Below are 18691 nucleotides of genomic sequence, written 5' to 3'. Positions count from 1 at the left end.
CAGAGGTACCAAGCTGGGGCTGTTACAATCCATGTTTTTTAAAAATGCTCGCACTTGCTGCTTCCCTCTCCTGAAGCGTCGCTGTGAGCAAGGCAGGAGCAACTTCAACAGTCATTTTAAAAAAGACATGGAATGTAGCAGCCCCAGGTTAGTAATACTTCACTGTCGGGACTAGTACTTCCACAACATCGGAGCTCTGGCTTCAGATCCAATCTGGATCTTGAATGGCAATGCAAGTCCAGGAAAGGGAAGTGGTGAGAGGGTGAGTCAGGGAATGGGAGGTTTGGTGAGAGGGTGGGTCGGGGACAGGGAAGAGGACACTTCTCGGAGGTTTTTTTTGGTGGGGGTGGGTAGGCTGTAACTCAGAGGCCGGGGAGGGGGATAGGCTGGAACTCAGAGACTGGGGAGGGGGATAGGCTGGAACTCAGGGGGAGGGGGATAGGCTGGAACTCAGGGGGAGGGGGATAGGCTGTAACCCAGAGACCGGGGAGCACCGAAAGGCTGCCCCAAAGTGGCGCCAGTCACAGGGGAAACAACATTAAATTGATCCCTCGCGACGCTGAGATTACAGACCCCATTAACTTCCCAACATGAGTTGGGGAACCGCGCTTAGTGTTGATGGGAGCCACCACTGGCTCACGGGCCCTTCTAATGAAGAACACGAAAAATGTGAAGTTATCCACTTTGGTAGGAAAAACAGAAATGCAAAGTATTCCTTAAATGGGGAGAGATTGGAAAATGTCGATGTCCAAAGAGACCTGGGTGTTCTTGTTCATAAGTCACTGTAGGCTAGCATGCAGGTGCAACAAGCAATTGGGAAGGCAAATGAAATGTTAGCCTTTATTGGGAGGGGATTTGAATACAGGAATCAGGAATCCTTGCTGCAGTTGTTTGGCTCTTGGTGAGACCACACCTGGAGTATTGTGTGCAGTTTTGGTCTCTTTATAGAACCATAGAAAAGTTACAGTGCAGAAAGAGGCCATTCAGCCCATCATGTCTGCGTCGGCCTTAAAGAGAAAAAAGAAACTAACCGCTCATTTTAATCCCATTTTCCAGCATCTGGTCTGTGGCCCTGCAGGTTACAGCACTTCAGATGTAGATCCAGGTACCTTTTAAATGAGTTGAGCATTTCAGCCTCAACCACAAGGGGAAAAGCTCCTTCCTGCCTATCTATGCCCCTCTTAATTTCATACACCTCAATCACGTCCCCCCTCAATCTCCTCTGCTCCAAGGAAAATAACCCCAGTCTATCCAATCTCTCCTCATAACTAAAACTCTCCAGCCCAGGCAACAACCTGCTAAATCTCCTCTGCACTCTCTCCAGTGCAATCACATCCTTCCTATAATGCGGATTCCAGAACTGCACGCAATACTCTAGCTGTGGCCTAACCAGTGTTTTATACAGTTCCAGCATAACCTCCCTGCTCTTATATTCTATGCCTTGGCTAATAAAGGCAAGTATCCCATATGCCTTCTTAACCCCCTTATCTACCTGTCCCACTACCTTAAGGGACTAGTGGACATGCACACCAAGGTCCCTCTGATCCTCGGTACTTCCCAGGGTCCTACCATTCATCATATATTCCCGTGCCTTGTTTGTCCTGCCCAAGTGCATCACCTCACACTTATCCGGATTAAATTCCATTTGCCACTGATCAGCCCATCTGACCAGCCCATCTATATCCTCCTGTAATCTAAGGCTATCCTCCTCACTATTTACCACTCCACCAATTTTCGTGTCATCCACGAATTTACTGATCAACCCTCCTACATTCAAGTCTAAATCGTTTATATTTACCACAAACAGCAGGGGACCCAACACCGATCCCTGTGGAACCCTAATGGACACAGGCATCCAGTCACAAAAACACCCCTCAACCATCACCCTCTGCTTCCTGCCACTAAGCCAATTCTGCATCCAATTTGCCAAATTGCCTTGGATCCCATGGTCTCTTACCTTCGTTGTCAGTCTCCCATGCGGGACCTTATCAAAAGCCTTGCTGAAGTCCAAGCAGACTACGTCAAATGCATTGCCCTCATCTACACACCTGGTCACCTCTTCGAAAAATTCAATCAAATTGATCAGACATGTGTTCCCCTTAACAAAACCATGCTGACTGTCCTTGATTAATCCCTGCCTCTCCAAGTGTAGATTAATTCTGTCCCTCAGAATTGCTTCCAATAGTTTCCCCACCACTGAGGTTAGACTGACTGGCCTGTAGTTCCCTTGTTTATCCCTTCCTCCCTTCTTGAATAACAGTACCACATTGGCTGTCCTCCACTCCTCTGGCACCTCTCCTGTGGCCAGAGAGGTATTGAAAATTATTGCCAGTGCCCCTGCTATCTCCTTTCATCCGGGCCTGGAGATTTATCTACTTTTAAGCCTGCCAGACCACTTAGAACCTCCTCCCTTTCTATGCCAATTTCTTTAATTATATCACAGTCTTTCTGTCTGATTTCCATACCCACATCGTCCAACTCACTTGTGAACACCAACACAAAGTATTCATATAGAACCCTACCTACGTCTTCTGGTTCCACACACAAATTACCACTATGGTCCTTAATGGGCCCTACTCTTTCCCTAGTTATCCTCTTACTCTTAATGTACTTGTAAAATGACTTTGGATTTTCCTTTATTTTACCTGCCAATGTTTTTTCATGCCCCCTTTTTGCTCTCCTAATTTCCTTTTTAAGTTCCTCCCTACACATTCTACACTCTTCTAGGGTTTCCGCTGTTTTGAGCCCTCGGTATCTGCCATAAGCCTCCCTTTTTCTCTTTATCCAATCCTGTATATCCCTCGACATCCAGGGTTCCCTGGATTTGTTGGTCCCACTGTTTATCTTTACTGGAATATGTTGGCCCTGTACTCTCCCTATTTCTTCCTTGAATGAGTCCCACTGCTCTGACACAGATTTACTTAATAGTAGCTGCTCCCAGTCCACTCTGGCCAAATCACATCCGATCTTATTAAAATCAGCCTTCCCCCAATTTAGAACTCTGATTTCTGGCCCATCCTTGTCCTTTTCCATAACAACCTTGAATCTAACAGATTTATGATCACTATCTGCAAAATGCTCTCCCACTGATACCTCTACCACCTGCCCGGCTTCATTCACTAAAATTAAGTCCAGGACCGCCACCTCGTCTTGTAGGACCTTCTACGTACTGGCTTAAAAAGCCAGTCTTCAGCCAATTTGATTCACTCCACACGATATCAAGAAACAGCTGAAGGCACTGGATACTGCAAAGGCTTTGTGCCCTGACAATATTCCGGCAATAGTGCTGAAGACTTGTGCTCCAGAACTTGCTGCGCCCTTGGCCACACTGTTCCAGTACAGCTACAACACTGGCATTTACCCACTGAGAATCATAAAAGCACTTTGATTTGACGAGCGGGTAATACAGCACCCTCCAGTGGTCGGTCAGTAAAACGGGACTATCCGGCGGTCGGTCGGTAACACGGCGCTGTCCGGCAGTCGGTAACACAGCGCCGTCTGGCAGTCGGTAACACGGCGCCGTCCGGCGGTCGGTCGGGAACACGGTGCCGTCCGGCAGTCGGTCAGTAACACGGCGTCGTCCAGCGGTCGGTAACACGGCGCAGTCCAGCGGTCGGTCAGTAACACGGCGTCGTCCAGCGGTCGGTAACACGGCGCCGTCCGGCGGTCGGTCGGTAACACGGCGACGTCCGGCGGTCGGTCGGTAACACGGCGCCGTCCGGTGGTCAGTCAGTAACACGGCGCCGTCTGGCGGTCGGTCAGTTTGTGCAAATAGTAATGAATTTACAAAGAGAGTACAAAGGGAGCTGTATTTGTGCCAGTCTTTTTTCCATTTACTTCCTCATATTACAGGGAACATACAGGTTTAAGAATGGAGCACGTTATGTGGGAGAGTATCTGCAGAACAAGAAACACGGCAATGGAACCTTCTATTATCCGGACGGATCTAGATATGAAGGTATTTCACTCCCACCCTTTCATTATTATACAGTACAGAATATAGGGACCTGCTTAAACCATCACAGCACAAGACACAACCTACGCTGTACTTTACTGGGCCAAGCTGGTCCCTTTGATTGAAGTGAAGATACATACATCTTGGCCTCAACCAATACAACACATTCATATTTTAGCCAATATGAAAAATACTTTCCTCGTCTCTACAAACTGTGCTGGGAAGAAACAGCATAATCCTTGCAGCTCAAGTTAGAAAGATGTTTTTGCAGCGATGAATATTGTCAGACTTTGCGTCTACTGCGAGGCAAAAAAGGCAGGCAAGACGGAGGGCTCAGTCACACAGTGACAGGGCCGCACTATCGAGGGGTCAGTCAGTCACACAGTGACAGGGCCGCACTATCGAGGGGTCAGTCAGTCACAGTGACAGGGCCGCACTATCGAGGGGTTAGTCAGTCACACAGTGACAGGGCCGCACTATCGAGGGGTCAGTCACACAGTGACAGGGCCGCACTATCGAGGGGTCAGTCACAGTGACAGGGCCGCACTATCGAGGGGTCAGTCAGTCACACAGTGACAGGGCCGCACTATCGAGGGGTCAGTCAGTCACACAGTGACAGGGCCGCACTATCGAGGGGTCAGTCAGTCACACAGTGACACGGCCGCACTATCGAGGGGTCAGTCAGTCACACAGTGACAGGGCCGCTCTATCGAGGGGTCAGTCAGTCACACAGTGACAGGGCCGCACTATCGAGGGGTCAGTCAGTCACACAGTGACAGGGCCGCACTATCGAGGGGTCAGTCATTCACACAGTGAAAGGGCCACACTATTGAGGGGTTAGTCAGTGACACAGTGACAGGGCCGCTCTATCGAGGGGTCAGTCAGTCACACAGTGACAGGGTCGCACTATCGAGGGGTCAGTCAGTCACACAGTGACAGGGCCGCACTATCGAGGGATGAGTCATTCACACAGTGACAGGGCCGCACTATCGAGGGGTCAGTCAGTCACACAGTGACAGGGCCGCTCTATCGAGGGGTCAGTCAGTCACACAGTGACAGGGCCGCTCTATCGAGGGATGAGTCATTCATACAGTGACAGGGCCGCACTATCGAGGGGTCAGTCAGTCACACAGTGACAGGGCCGCTCTATCGAGGGGTCAGTCAGTCACACAGTGACAGGGCCGCTCTATCGAGGGGTCAGTCAGTCACACAGTGACAGGGCCGCTCTATCAAGGGGTCAGTCAGTCACACAGTGACAGGGCCGCTCTATCAAGGCGTTAGTCACACAGTGACAGGGCCGCACTATCGAGGGATGAGTCATTCACACAGTGACAGGGCCGCACTATCGAGGGGTCAGTCAGTCACACAGTGACAGGGCCGCACTATCGAGGGGTCAGTCAGTCACAGTGACAGGGCCGCACTATCGAGGGGTCAGTCAGTCACACAGTGACAGGGCCGCACTATCGAGGGGTCATTCACACAGTGACAGGGCCGCTCTATCGAGGAGTCAGTCACACAGTGACAGGGCCGCACTATCGAGGGGTCATTCACACAGTGACAGGGCCGCACTATCGAGGGGTCATTCACACAGTGACAGGGCTGCACTATCGAGGGATGAGTCATTCACACAGTGACAGGACCGCTCTATCGAGGGGTCAGTCAGTCACACAGTGACAGGGCCGCTCTATCGAGGGGTCAGTCAGTCACACAGTGACAGGGCCGCTCTATCAAGGGGTCAGTCAGTCACACAGTGATAGGGCCGCTCTATCGAGGGGTTAGTCACACAGTGACAGGGCCGCACTATCGAGGGATGAGTCATTCACACAGTGACAGGGCCGCACTATCGAGGGGTCAGTCAGTCACACAGTGACAGGGCCGCACTATCGAGGGGTCAGTCAGTCACAGTGACAGGGCCGCACTATCGAGGGGTCAGTCAGTCACACAGTGACAGGGCCGCACTATCGAGGGGTCATTCACACAGTGACAGGGCCGCTCTATCGAGGAGTCAGTCACACAGTGACAGGGCCGCACTATCGAGGGGTCATTCACACAGTGACAGGGCCGCACTATCGAGGGGTCATTCACACAGTGACAGGGCTGCACTATCGAGGGATGAGTCATTCACACAGTGACAGGGCTGCACTATCGAGGGATGAGTCATTCACACAGTGATAGGGCTGCACTATCGAGGGATGAGTCATTCACACAGTGACAGGGCTGCACTATCGAGGGATGAGTCATTCACACAGTGATAGGGCTGCACTATCGAGGGATGAGTCATTCACACAGTGACAGGGCTGCACTATCGAGGGATGAGTCATTCACACAGTGACAGGGCTGCACTATCGAGGGATGACTCATTCACACAGTGACAGGGCCGCACTATCGAGGGATGAGTCAGTCACACAGTGACAGGGCCGCACTATCGAGGGGTCAGTCAGTCACACAGTGACAGGGCCGCACTATCGAGGGATGAGCCATTCACACAGTGGCAGGGCCGCACTATCGAGGGGTCATTCACACAGTGACAGGGCCGCTCTATCGAGGGGTCAGTCAGTCACACAGTGACAGGGCCGCTCTATCGAGGGGTCAGTCAGTCACACAGTAACAGGGCCGCTCTATCGAGGGGTCAGTCAGTCACACAGTGACAGGGCCGCACTATCGAGGGGTCAGTCAGTCACACAGTGACAGGGCCGCACTATCGACGGATGAGTCATTCACACAGTGATAGGGCTGCACTATCGAGGGATGAGTCAGTCACACAGTGACAGGGCCGCACTATCGAGGGATGAGCCATTCACACAGTGGCAGGGCCGCACTATCGAGGGGTCATTCACACAGTGACAGGGCCGCTCTATCGAGGGGTCAGTCAGTCACACAGTGACAGGGCCGCTCTATCGAGGGGTCAGTCAGTCACACAGTAACAGGGCCGCTCTATCGAGGGGTCAGTCAGTCACACAGTGACAGGGCCGCACTATCGAGGGGTCAGTCAGTCACACAGTGACAGGGCCGCACTATCGAGGGATGAGTCATTCACACAGCCTGTTTAGTCCTCTCCGTATTGTTCATTCACACTGTTCCATCCTTGATGTAGGAAGCTGGGCACATGATCAGCGCCATGGAGATGGGACTTACCATTATCCGAACGGTGATACATACAGTGGAGAATGGCTCGCTCATCAAAGGTAGAGCACGAGACCTGGTTGGAAATGCAGTGATAGCCACTGCTTACATCGGGGGTCAACATTTGGGTTGGAACCTTTTAAGTTCATCAGTTTCTGAGCTAATATCGTTAAGACAGGGAGGATAACATCAGCAGCTCGAATTGCAAACCTTTCCAGCTGTGCTGCCTCTCACTGTAATGCACAGCCTCATGAAGTATGGCAGCGACTGAGGAGTGAGGCCATTTAACACTGCCACAGTCAAATCAATAACCATTGGGAATATGGTCAATTTGCAGGAACATTATCAAATGAAACATTGACAGGCCAGGTTCCTGAGGAGAAAGGTTACCAGGTGGGAAGGGATGTTGAAGCTGAGTCTTTCTCACCTCATCTTCTCTTCACTCTCTGGCCAAAGCTGCAGCTCCCTATTTCTCCCTATTTCTCAGCATCTAGCTGTCCTCGTGCATTTCAGTCAAGTGCCGAGGGTAAAGTGATGGTTCCAGACGATGGGGTTACACCACGAGAGCCATCACAATGGAACCCAATCCTGCTCCCATTCTCTCATTCCCTGTCCAGTTGGCCAGGACGAATCACTAGATAGTGACGGCTGCAGGAACCCATTTTGATAGCGCCACTCCCAGCTCAGGAAACACTGACGCTACATGCTATTCAACACAGAATCGGGATTGAGTCTGGGATCTTGCTGCTCAGAAAGAGACAGTTACTCACTGGAGAAGCTCCCGGAGCCCCTCAGGCAGCTGCTTTGATGTATTTAATCAAATACAAATTGATCATTGATAAAGTTGTTAATGCTCCATTGGGTAAGTCACACAGTTGTGACCGACTAAGACAAGATTCCCCAACCTTCTGCAGCCAGGCTGTGTCAGGAAGCCCTGCTAGCTTTATTTTTATTCATTCACAGGGGGTGGGCTTCGCTGGCTGGGCCAGCATTTATACAGCTGTCTGTAAGTCTCTATTGTCTCAAGGTGCCTTGATTCTCCCTCAGTATATTCATTGTTTACCTTCACCAGGCATGGCCAGGGAACCTACGTATACGCCCTGACAGGTTCCAAGTATAAGGGAACCTGGGTCCATGGAAAGCAGGTCGAGGCTGGAGAGCTCATTCACCTGAACCATCGCTACCAGGGCAATTTCCTCAATAACAATGTAAGTAGTTTTCTGGCATGTATCTAGACAGTGTGTCACCTCACCACAGTCTGACCCTTAGGTCAGTGGACTTCCTCAATCACATACAGTCATCAAGTTGTGAGCATGAGCCTTTTTCTTATTTGTTCACGGGATGTGGTTGTCACTGGCTGGGCCAGCATTTATTGCCCATCCCTTATTGCCCTTGAGAAGGTGGTGATGAGCTGCCTTCTTGAACCGCTGCAGTCCATGTGGTTAGGTACACCCACAGTGCTGTTAAGGAGGGAGTTCCAGGATTTTGACCCGGCGACAGTGAAGGAATGGCCGATATATTTGCAAGTCAGGATGGTGAATGGCTTGGGGGGAACTTCCAGTTGGTGGTGTTCCCATCTATCTGCTGCCCTTGTCCTTCTAGATGGTAGTAGTCGTGGGTTTAGAACTTACTGCCTAAGGAGCCTTGGTGAGTTGCTGCAGTGCATCTTGTAGATGGTACACACTGCTGCTACTGTGCGTCGGTGGTGGGGGGAGTGAATGTTTAAGGTAGTGGATGAGGTGCCAATCAAGCGGGCTGCTTTGTCCTGGATCGTGCCGAGCTTCTTGAGTGTTGTCCATCATCTACAAGGCACTCATCCAGACAAGTGGGGAGTATTCCATCAATTCCCAACTTGTGCCTTGTAGATGGTGGACAGGCTTTGGGGAGTCAGGTGGTGAGTTACTCACCACAGGATTCCCAGCCTCTGACCTGCTCTTTTTAGCCACAGTATTTGTATGTTCAGTTTTTAGTCAATGGTAACCCCCAGGATGCTGATAGTGGAGGATTCAGTGATGGTAATGACATTGAATTTCATGATGGTTAGATTCTCTCTTGTTGGAGATGGTCATTGCCTGGCACTTGTGTGGCACGAATGTTACTTGCCACTTGTCAGCCCAAGCCTGGATATTGTCCAGGTCTTGCTGCATTTGGACATGCAGTGCATCAGTATCTGAGGGGTCATGAATGGTGCTGAACATTGTGCAATCATCAGCGAACATCCCCACTTCTGACCTTATGATGGAAGGAAGGTCATTGATGAAGCAGCTGAAGATGGTTGGGCGGAGGACAATACCCTGAGGACCTCCTGCAGTGATGTCCTGGAGCTGGGATGACTGGCCTCCAACAACCACAACCATCTTCCTTTGAGCTAGGTATGACTCCAACCAGCGGAGAGTTTTCCCCTTCACACCCCCCCGGCCCCACCAGCAATCCCCCGATCCCCAGGACGCTCAGGCATCTTAGAATCACAGAATCACTGTGCAGAAGAGGCCCTTCGGCCCATCGAGTCTGCACCGACACGTCAGAAACACCTCACCTACCTACCTAACCCCATTTACCAGCACTTGGTCCATAGCCTTGAATGTTAAGACGTGCCAAATGCTCACCCAGGTACATCCTGTGAGGCAACCCACCTCCACCACCCTCCCAGGCAGTGCATTCCAGGCCATCACCACCCTCTGGGTAAAAACGTTTTTCCTCACATCCCTCCTAAACCTCCTGCTCCTCACCTTGAACTTATATCCCCTTGTGACTGACCCTTCATCTAAGGGGAACAGCTGCTCCCTATCCACCCTGTCCATGCCCCTCATAATCTTGTACACCTCGATCAGGTCGCCCCTCAGTCTTCTCTGCTCCAACGAAAACAACCCAAGTCTATCCAACCTCTCTTCATAACTTAAATATTTCATCCCAGGCAACATCCTGGTGAATCTCCTCTGCACCCGTTCCAGTGCAATCACATCCTTCCTATAATTTGGCGACCAGAACTGCACACACTACTCCAGCTGTGGCCTCACCAAGGTTCTATATAACTCCAACATGACCTCCCTACTTTTGTATTCTATGCCTCGATTGATAAAGGCAAGTGTCCCATATGCCTTTTTCACCACCCCACTAACATGCCCCTCCGCCTTCAGAGAACTATGGACACACACGTCAAGGTCCCTTTGTTCCTCAGAACTTCCTAGTGTCATGCCGTTCATTGAATACTTCCTTGTCAAATTACTCCTTCCAAAGTGTATCACCTCACATTTTTCAGGGTTAAATTCCATCTGCCACTTATCTGCCCATTTGACCATCCTGTCTATATCTTCTTGTAGCCCAAGACACTCAACCTCACTATTAACCACCCGGCCAATCACTGTGTCATCCGCAAACTTACTAATCCTACCCCTCACATAGTCATCTATGTCGTTTATATAAATGACAAATAATAGGGGACCCAGCACAGATCCCTGTGTTACGCCACTGGACACTGGCTTCCAGTCACTAAAGCATCCTTCTGTTATCACCCTCTGTCTCCTACAACTAAGCCAATTTTGAATCCACCTTATCAAATTACCCTGTATCCCATGTGGGACCTTGTCAAAGGCTTTGCTGGAATCCATATAAACTACATCAACTACACTACCCTCATCTACACACCTGGTCACCTCCTCAAAAAATTCAATCAAACTTGTTAGGCATGACCTCCCTCTGACAAAGCCATGCTGACTATCCCTGATCAAACCTTGCCTCTCCAAGCGGAGATAGATTCTCTCCTTCAGAATTTTCTCCAATAGTTTCCCTACCACTGACGCGAGACTCACTGGTCTGTAGTTCCCTGGCTTATCTCTACAACCCTTCTTAAATAGCGGAACCACATTAGCTGTTCTCCAGTCCTCTGGCACCTCCCCTGTGGCCAGAGAGGAATTAAAAATTTGGGTCAGAGCTCCTGTGATCTCCTCCCTTGCCTCCCTCAGCAGTCTGGGACACAAATCATCCAGACCTGGAGATTTGACCAATTTTAAGCCTGGCAACGCCTCCAATACCTTGTCACTCCCTATATCAATTTGTTCAAGAACCTCACAGTCTCTCTCCCCAAGCCTGTACCCTCCCTATTTTCTTTTTGAACGCCCCCCACTGTTCCTCTGTAGATTTCCCCACAAGTAGCTGTTCCCAGTCTACCTTAGCCAGATCCTGCCTTATTTTACTAAAATCTGCTCTCCCCCAAACCAAAACATTTTTTTGCAACTTGTCTATTTCTTTGTCCATAACAAATTTAAACTGTACCATGTTGTGGTCGCTATCACTAAAATGCTCCCCCACCACCACCTCAGCCACCTGTCCGGCTTCATTCCCCAGAATTAGGTCCAGCACTGCGCCGTCCCTTGTTGGATCCTCTACATATTGACCAAAAAGTTCTCCTGTACACATTTCAAGAAATCCACTCCATCCAAGCCCTTAACACTATGTCAATCCCAATTAATGTTGGGAAAGTTGAAATCACCTAATATAATTACCCTATTGTTATTGTTTTTACACACCTCCGCAAATTGTGCACAAATTTGCTCCTCAATTTCCCCTTGACTATCTGGGGGTCTATAATAAACACCTAATAATGTGACTGCCCCTTTTTTATTCCTAAGCTCTACCCACAAAGCTTCATTCGATGCTCTCTCCAAGATATCATCTCTCCTTACTGCAGTAACTGACTCCTTAACTAATAATGCAACGCCTCCTCCTCTTTTACCCCCTCCCCTCTCTCGCTCCAATATCCCGGAATGTTGAGCTGCCAATCCTGCTCCTCCCTCAACCACGTCTCAGTGATGGCTACTGTATCACAATTCCACGTGTCAATCCTCACCCTTAACTCATCCGTTTTGCCTGTAATACTCCTGGCATTAAAGTAGAGGCCATCCAGCCTTGCCTTACTCCCTTGAAACTTAATGCAGCTGTGCTCCCTCTGATTTGATTGTTTTACTGTGTTATGACGTGTCCCTATTCTGCTAACAATCTGTGTCTCCTCCCCCTGCCGAATTAGTTTAAACTCCTCCCAACAGCACCAGCAAACCTACCCACAAGGATGTTAGTCCCGCTCTGGTTCAGATGTGGACCGTCCCACTTGTACAGGTCCCACCTTCCCCAGAAACGGTCCCAGTGATCCAGGAATCTAAAACCCTCCCTCCTGCACCAACTCTTAAGCCACGTATTCATCTGTGCTATTCTCATATTTCTGAGCTCACTAGCACGTGGCACTGGGAGTAATCCAGAGATTACAACCTGAGAGGTCTTGCTTTTCAGTCTACTGCTTAACTCCCTGAATTCTTGATGCAAGACCTCATCCCTCTTTCTACCTATATCATTGGTACCAACGTGTACCATGACCTCTGCCTTATCACCCTCCCCCTTCAGGATGCCCTGCAGCTGTCTTGATATCACACTTGGTCAGTTGCTGCCTTGATGTCAAGAGCCGTCACTCTCACCTCACTCCTGGAATTCAGCTCTGGAGCCTGGGCACATGGAGCCTGGGCACATGGATTCTGTGTGTATCTTCACAAGTTACACTCATCAGGCTATTTTGGATGGTGACCACAAAGCCTGAACAAGGGGACTACTCTGAGAATGATGATCCCGGATCTGAGCCATGCCTTCCGCCAGAGAGCAGTTATACCAGGCGTGTGAGCTGGAAAGCAGGGGGCAGGAGGGCCAGGTGGGTGGGGGGGGGGGGGGAGGGGGGAGGGGGCGGTGTGGGGGTGGGGGTGGGGTGGTCCTGGCATCCCAGGATGGGAGGGAAGCATAACTGTGAGAGCAGAATGATCTTCCAAAGCATTCCATCAATCGTCTTCTCACAATGTGAGTGGCAGAGCACTGGATCAATTGTTGAGAGTTGTACTAAGATTTGTTTTGCTTCATCCTGCAGCCTACAGGTCCAGGGAAATACATCTTTGACTTTGGCTGTGAGCAGCACGGTGAATATCTTCAGACAGAACAGGTAAATCCCATGAGAGCCAGGTTGCTAACAGAATTGCATGGCAAAGCTGAATATTAATGTCTGGGAGTCATCAGTGACTGGAGCCTGAATGTGAGGCCTGTGGTCATTTAGTGTCCCATGTGTTTCCAGGGTTATGTAAGGAAGAGTATTGGAAAATTCATAGAATCATTGAAACTTATAACACAGAAGGTGGCCATTCAGCCCACTGTGCCTGTGCTGATTCTTTGAAAGGGTTTAGTCCCACATCCCTGCTCTTTGTCCGTAACTCGGTCAGTTCCTCATTCTCAAATCCCTCTCTGACTGCCTTTTAAAATTATTTATGGAATCGGCTTCTACCATCTTTTCAGGTCAACTGCTCCAACCCTGACAATTCTCTGAGTGAAAAATTCTTTCTTTTCCTCTCTAGATTTTTTTCCAATGATTTTAAATCCATATTCTCTGGTTATAGACTCATTCCCTAGAGAGAATAGATTTCCTCTATGTACCCAATCAAAACCTCTCATCATTTTAAAATTAAAAACTTCCATCATCAGGTACCTCTCTCGAACCTTCTCTGTTCAAAGGAGAACAGTTTTAACTTTTCCATTATATCTCCTATAACTGAGGTTCCTGATTCCTGGCAACTTCCTGGTAAACCTCCTCTGTAGCCTTTCTCAGGCTTTTACACCTTTTCTGGAGTGTGCTGCTCAGAATTTTCCACAATACTCTAGCTGAGGCCTAACCAGTGATCTCTAAAGTCCGAGCATGATCTCTTTGCTTTTAGATTCTATCCCTCTATTTACAAACCCAGGAATCCCATGTGCTGGTTTAACCATCTTATCAACTGGTCCTCCACCTTTAAGGTTTGGTGTTTATGGACACCAAGGTCTTTCTCCTAATCTACATTAATAGTGTAATGTGCTTCCATATTCATTACCCAAAGGGCATCACTTATACTCAAGAAAGCCAGTTGGTGAAGGATAGACCCAAAGCCAATCTTTATTCAAACATTTATTTACCGAGTGAAACGTGACACACCTCCTAACTCAACTGCCCACAAATTCATTGAGCATCTCTTTATACTCTTCTGAGTTTTTAAAAATTCATTCACAGGATGTGGGCGTCGCTGGCTGGGCCAGCATTTATTGCCCTTCCCTAGTTGCCCTTCAGAAGGTGGTGGTGAGCTGCCTTCTTCAACCGCTACAGTCCATGTGGTGTAGGTACACCCACAGTGCTGTTAGGGAGGGAGTTCCAGGATTTTGACCCAGCGACAGTGAAGGAACAGCGATATATTTCCAAGTCAGGATGGTGAGTGGCTTGGAGGGGAACTTCCAGGTGGTGGTGTTCCCATTTATCTCTGCTGCCCTTGTCCTTCTAGATGATAGTGGTAGTGGGTTTAGAAGGTGCTGTCTAAGGAGCCTTGATGAATTCCTGCAGTGTCTTGTAGATGGTACACACTGCTGCTACTGTGTGTCGATGGTGGAGGGAGTGAATGTTTGAGGATGTGGTGCCAGTCAAGTGGGCTGCTTTGTCCTGGATGGTGTCAAGCTTCTTGAGTGTTGTTGGAGCTGCACTCATCCAGGCAAGTGGGGAGTATTCCATCACATCCCTGACTTGTGCCTTGTAGATGGTGGACAGGCTTTGGGGAGCCAGGAGGTGAGTTACTCATCACAGGATTCCTAGCCTCTGACCTGCTCTTGTAGCCACTGTATTTATATGGCTAGTTCGGTTTAGTTTCTGGTCAATGGTAACCCCCAGGATGTTGACAGTGGTGGATTCAGTGATGGTAATGCCATTCAATGTCAAGGGGCAATGCTTAGATTCTCTCTTGCTGGAGATGGTCATTGCCTGGCACTTGTGTGGCACGAATGTTACTTGCCACTTGTCAGCCCAAGCCTGGATATTGTCCAGGTCTTGCTGCATTTGGACATGGACTGCTTCAGTATCTGAGGAGTTGCAAATGATGCTGAACATTGTGAAATCATCAGCGAACATCCCCACTTCTGACCTTATGATGGAAGGAAGGTCATTAATGAAGCAGCTGAAGATGGTGGGGCCGAGGACACTACCCTGAGGAACTCCTGCAGTGATGTCCTGGAACTGAGGCGATTGACCTCCAACAACCATAACCATCTTCCTTTGTGTTAGGTATGACTCCAACCAGCGGAGAGTTTCCCCCCTGATTCCCATTGGCTCCAGTTTTGCTAGGACCCTTGATGCCACACTGAGTCAAATGTGGCCTTGATGTCAAGGACAGTCAGTCTCACTTCACCTCTGGAGTTCAGCTCCTTTGTCCATATTTGAACCAAGGCTGTAATGAGATCTGGAACTGAGTGGCCCTGGCGGAACCCAAACTGGGCAAAAGTGAGCAGGTTATTGCTAAGCAACTGCCACTTGATAGCACTGCTGATGACCCCTTTCATTACTTTACTGATGATGGAGAGTAGACTGATGGGGCGCTAATTGGCCGGGTTGGATTTGCCCTTCATTTTGTGTATGGGACATACCTGGGCAATTTTCCACATAGTCGGTTAGATACCAGTGTTGTAGCTGTCCTGGAACAGCTTGGCTAGGGGCGCGGCAAGTTCTGGAGCACAAGTCTTCAGTACTGTTACTGGAATATTGTCAGGGCCCATAGTCTTTGCAGTATCCAGTGTCTTCAGCTGTTTCTTGATATCACGTGGAGTGAATCGAATTGGCTGAAGACTGGCATCTGTGATGCTGGGGACCTCCAGAGGAGGCTGAGATGGATCATCCATTCAGCATTTCTGGCTAAAGTTTTTTGCAAATGCATCAGCTTTATCTTTTGCACTGATGTGCTGGGTTCCTCCATCATTGAGGGTGAGGATATTTGTGGAGCCTCCTCCTCCAGTGAGCTGTTTAATTGTCCACCACCATTCACAACTGGATGTGGCAGGACAGCAGAGCTTAGATCTGATCCATTGGTTGTGGATGTGCTTAGCTCTGTCTATCACTTGCTGTTCATGCTGTTTGGCACACAAGTAGCCCTGTGTTGTAGCTTCACCAGGTCGACACCTCATTTTTTAAGGTGTGCATGGTGCTGCTCCTGACATGCCCTCCTGCACTGTTCATTGAACCAGGGTTGATCCTCTGGCTTGATGGTAATGGTAGAGTGGGGGATATGTTGGACCATGAGGTTACAGATTGTGTTCGAGTACATTTCTGCTGCTGCTGATGGCCCACAGCACCTCATGGATGCTCAGTCTTGAGTTGCTAGATCGGTTTGAAATCTATCCCATTTAGCACGGTGGTAGTGCCACACAACACGATGGAGGGTATCCTCAATGTGAAGGGGGACTTCATCTCCTCAATAACTGTGTGGTGGTCATTCTTACCGATACTGTCATGGACAGATGCATCTGCAACAGGCAGATTGGTGGGAATGAGGTCAAGTATGTTTTTCCCTCTTGTTGGTTCCCTCCCCACCTGCTGCAGACCCAGTCTAGCAGCTATGTCCTTTAGGACTCGGCCAGCTCGGTCAGTAGTGGTACTACCGAGCCACTCTTGGTGATGGACATTGAAGACCCCCACCCAGAGTACATTCTGTACCCTTGCCACCCTCAGTGCTTCCTCCCAAGTATTGTTCAACATGGAGGAGCACTGACTCCTCAGCTGAGGGAGGGTAGTAATCAGCAGGAGGTTTCCTTGCCCATGTTTGACCTGATACCATGAGACTCCATGGGGTCCGGAGTTGATGTTGAGGACTCCCAGGGCAACTCCCTCCTGACTGTATACCACTGTGCCACCACCTCTGCTGGCTCTGTCCTGCTGGTGGGACAGGACATACCCAGGGATGGTGATAGTGGTGTCTGAGACATTATCTGTCAGAGATGACTATGTCAGGCTGTTGCTTGACTGACTAGTCTGTGGGACAGCTCTCCCAATTTTGGCACTAGCCCCCAGATATTAATAATGAAGACTTTGCAAGGTCAACAGGGTTGGGTTTGTTGTTGTCTTTTCCGGTGCCTAGATTGATGCCGGGTGGTCCGTCCGGTTTCATTCCTTATTGGAGTTTCATACGACTGAGTGGCCTGCTAGGCCATTTAAGAGTCAACCACATTGCTGTGGGTCTGGAGTGTAATGTAGGCCAGACCAGGTAAGGATGAGAGATTTCCTTCCCTGAAGGACATTAGTGACCCAGATGGGTTTTTTAACAACAATCATTAGACTTTTAATTCCAGGTTCAAATTTCACCATCTGCCGTGGTGGGATTTGAACCTGGATCCCAGGAGCATTATCTTGGGTTTCTGGATTACCAGTCCAATGACAATACTACTATACCCATTTTAAATTAGGATCCTTAAAGTATTCTAATATCATTACTTTGTTTTTGTTACATGCCTTTGAAATTTGCCAACAGTTTGCTCATCTATCTCCTTCGCACTTATTGAAACTCTAAAAGAAAACTCCTGATATCAGTCTCCTCCTGTTCATCAGGCCAAACTGATTCAGTCTTAGAACCATCGAGCAAATTCTATTTAGAACTGCTGCATTCTCCTTAATCAATACTGCCAGCATTCTCTTCTCTTCTCCCTCTCTCCTTCTTGTACACCTGGAATATTCAACCAATCCATGGTGTAAATATTCAACCCAAGTCAGAACCTGGCAGAGATTGAGTGATACCAGCAGCGTTATGATGTAGTTTAACTTCTCAATTTGGTTGATTGGTTCTAATTTTTCCCAACGCAAATGGTAGGGAGATAAAAATGAGAGTTGGATAGATTTTGTGTATAAGAGGATTATTTCCATGCGGTACAGCTACTGGCAGACATGCACATCCAAGCACCTGAACAGCAATCCCATGGTCATCTGCAGTCACATTGGTAGATGATATAATGAGCAGTTACAGCTGACTCAGACTAACTGGTTGCCCTTATTCTGGCCTTGTCCATGAAGCCGGGAGTTACAGTAATTGAGAAATTGCTGGATGCAAAAACACCAAGGTCCACATCGCTCGACACAACAATAATGGAGTTCTTGACTAGTAACAGTGATCAATCTCTATCAATTAGTCTATAAAAGACCAAGTCATGAGGGACAGAACTCAGGCGTGCGTCCCGACGTCACCAGGCGTCATTCAGACCTTCAGTTCAGCGGGCGCGCACCGAAATCAGCAGCACACCCACCGAACTGTAAAAGGCCTAGTAAGGTCGTTAATGATTTAATTAAGCTGGTTGTCTGGGCTGCCCGTCCAACCTTAAGGTGCCCAGGCGGCCTTTGCATTTATCATGAAACCTCATCCACAGGTGGGATAAGGTTTCATGAAGTGTTTATAAATTGAATAAAAATTTTTATAAAAATTCACTATTGACATGTCTCAGCTCATGTGACACTGTCATATGAGGGGACATGCCTGAATAACTTTGTTTTTTATTTATTTAAATTTTTCATAATCAGACTAATCTCCTTGTGGCAGCTCGGTGCCTCAGGAAGATTTCTGCACAGGCTGTAGCCCCGGCTCAGCCTCCTCCCGCCACCTGCACAGGGAGCGCTCAGTGCTTCCGGGTGCACATCACACTGGGTGGGCCTTAATTGGCCCGCCCAAGTAAAATAGCCGTGTGCAACCGATTGCAGGCAACAATCGGCTATGTGCCACCCACACCCACTCCCGCTCAGCCCCCACCCCCCAATGGGGAGAA

General features: G+C 49.0%; 1 protein-coding gene across 1 annotated transcript in view; it reads left to right on the top strand.

Moving 5' to 3' along the window:
* The window catches only part of rsph1 (radial spoke head component 1), a 72063-nt gene that overhangs the window by 24839 nt on the left and 28533 nt on the right, over window positions 1–18691 (top strand). Inside the window, exons 3-6 of the mRNA XM_078560567.1 lie at window positions 3853–3958; window positions 7050–7140; window positions 8151–8286; window positions 12981–13052. Coding sequence (XP_078416693.1) covers window positions 3853–3958; window positions 7050–7140; window positions 8151–8286; window positions 12981–13052 — 405 coding nt within the window. The remainder of the gene's footprint in view (window positions 1–3852; window positions 3959–7049; window positions 7141–8150; window positions 8287–12980; window positions 13053–18691) is intronic.

The sequence above is a fragment of the Cetorhinus maximus genome, chromosome 16, assembly GCF_964194155.1.
Source record: "Cetorhinus maximus chromosome 16, sCetMax3.hap1.1, whole genome shotgun sequence".
Lineage (NCBI taxonomy): Eukaryota > Metazoa > Chordata > Chondrichthyes > Lamniformes > Cetorhinidae > Cetorhinus > Cetorhinus maximus.
The sequence above is the reverse complement of the archived record's forward strand: the minus strand, read 5'-3'. Positions and strand labels throughout refer to the sequence as shown.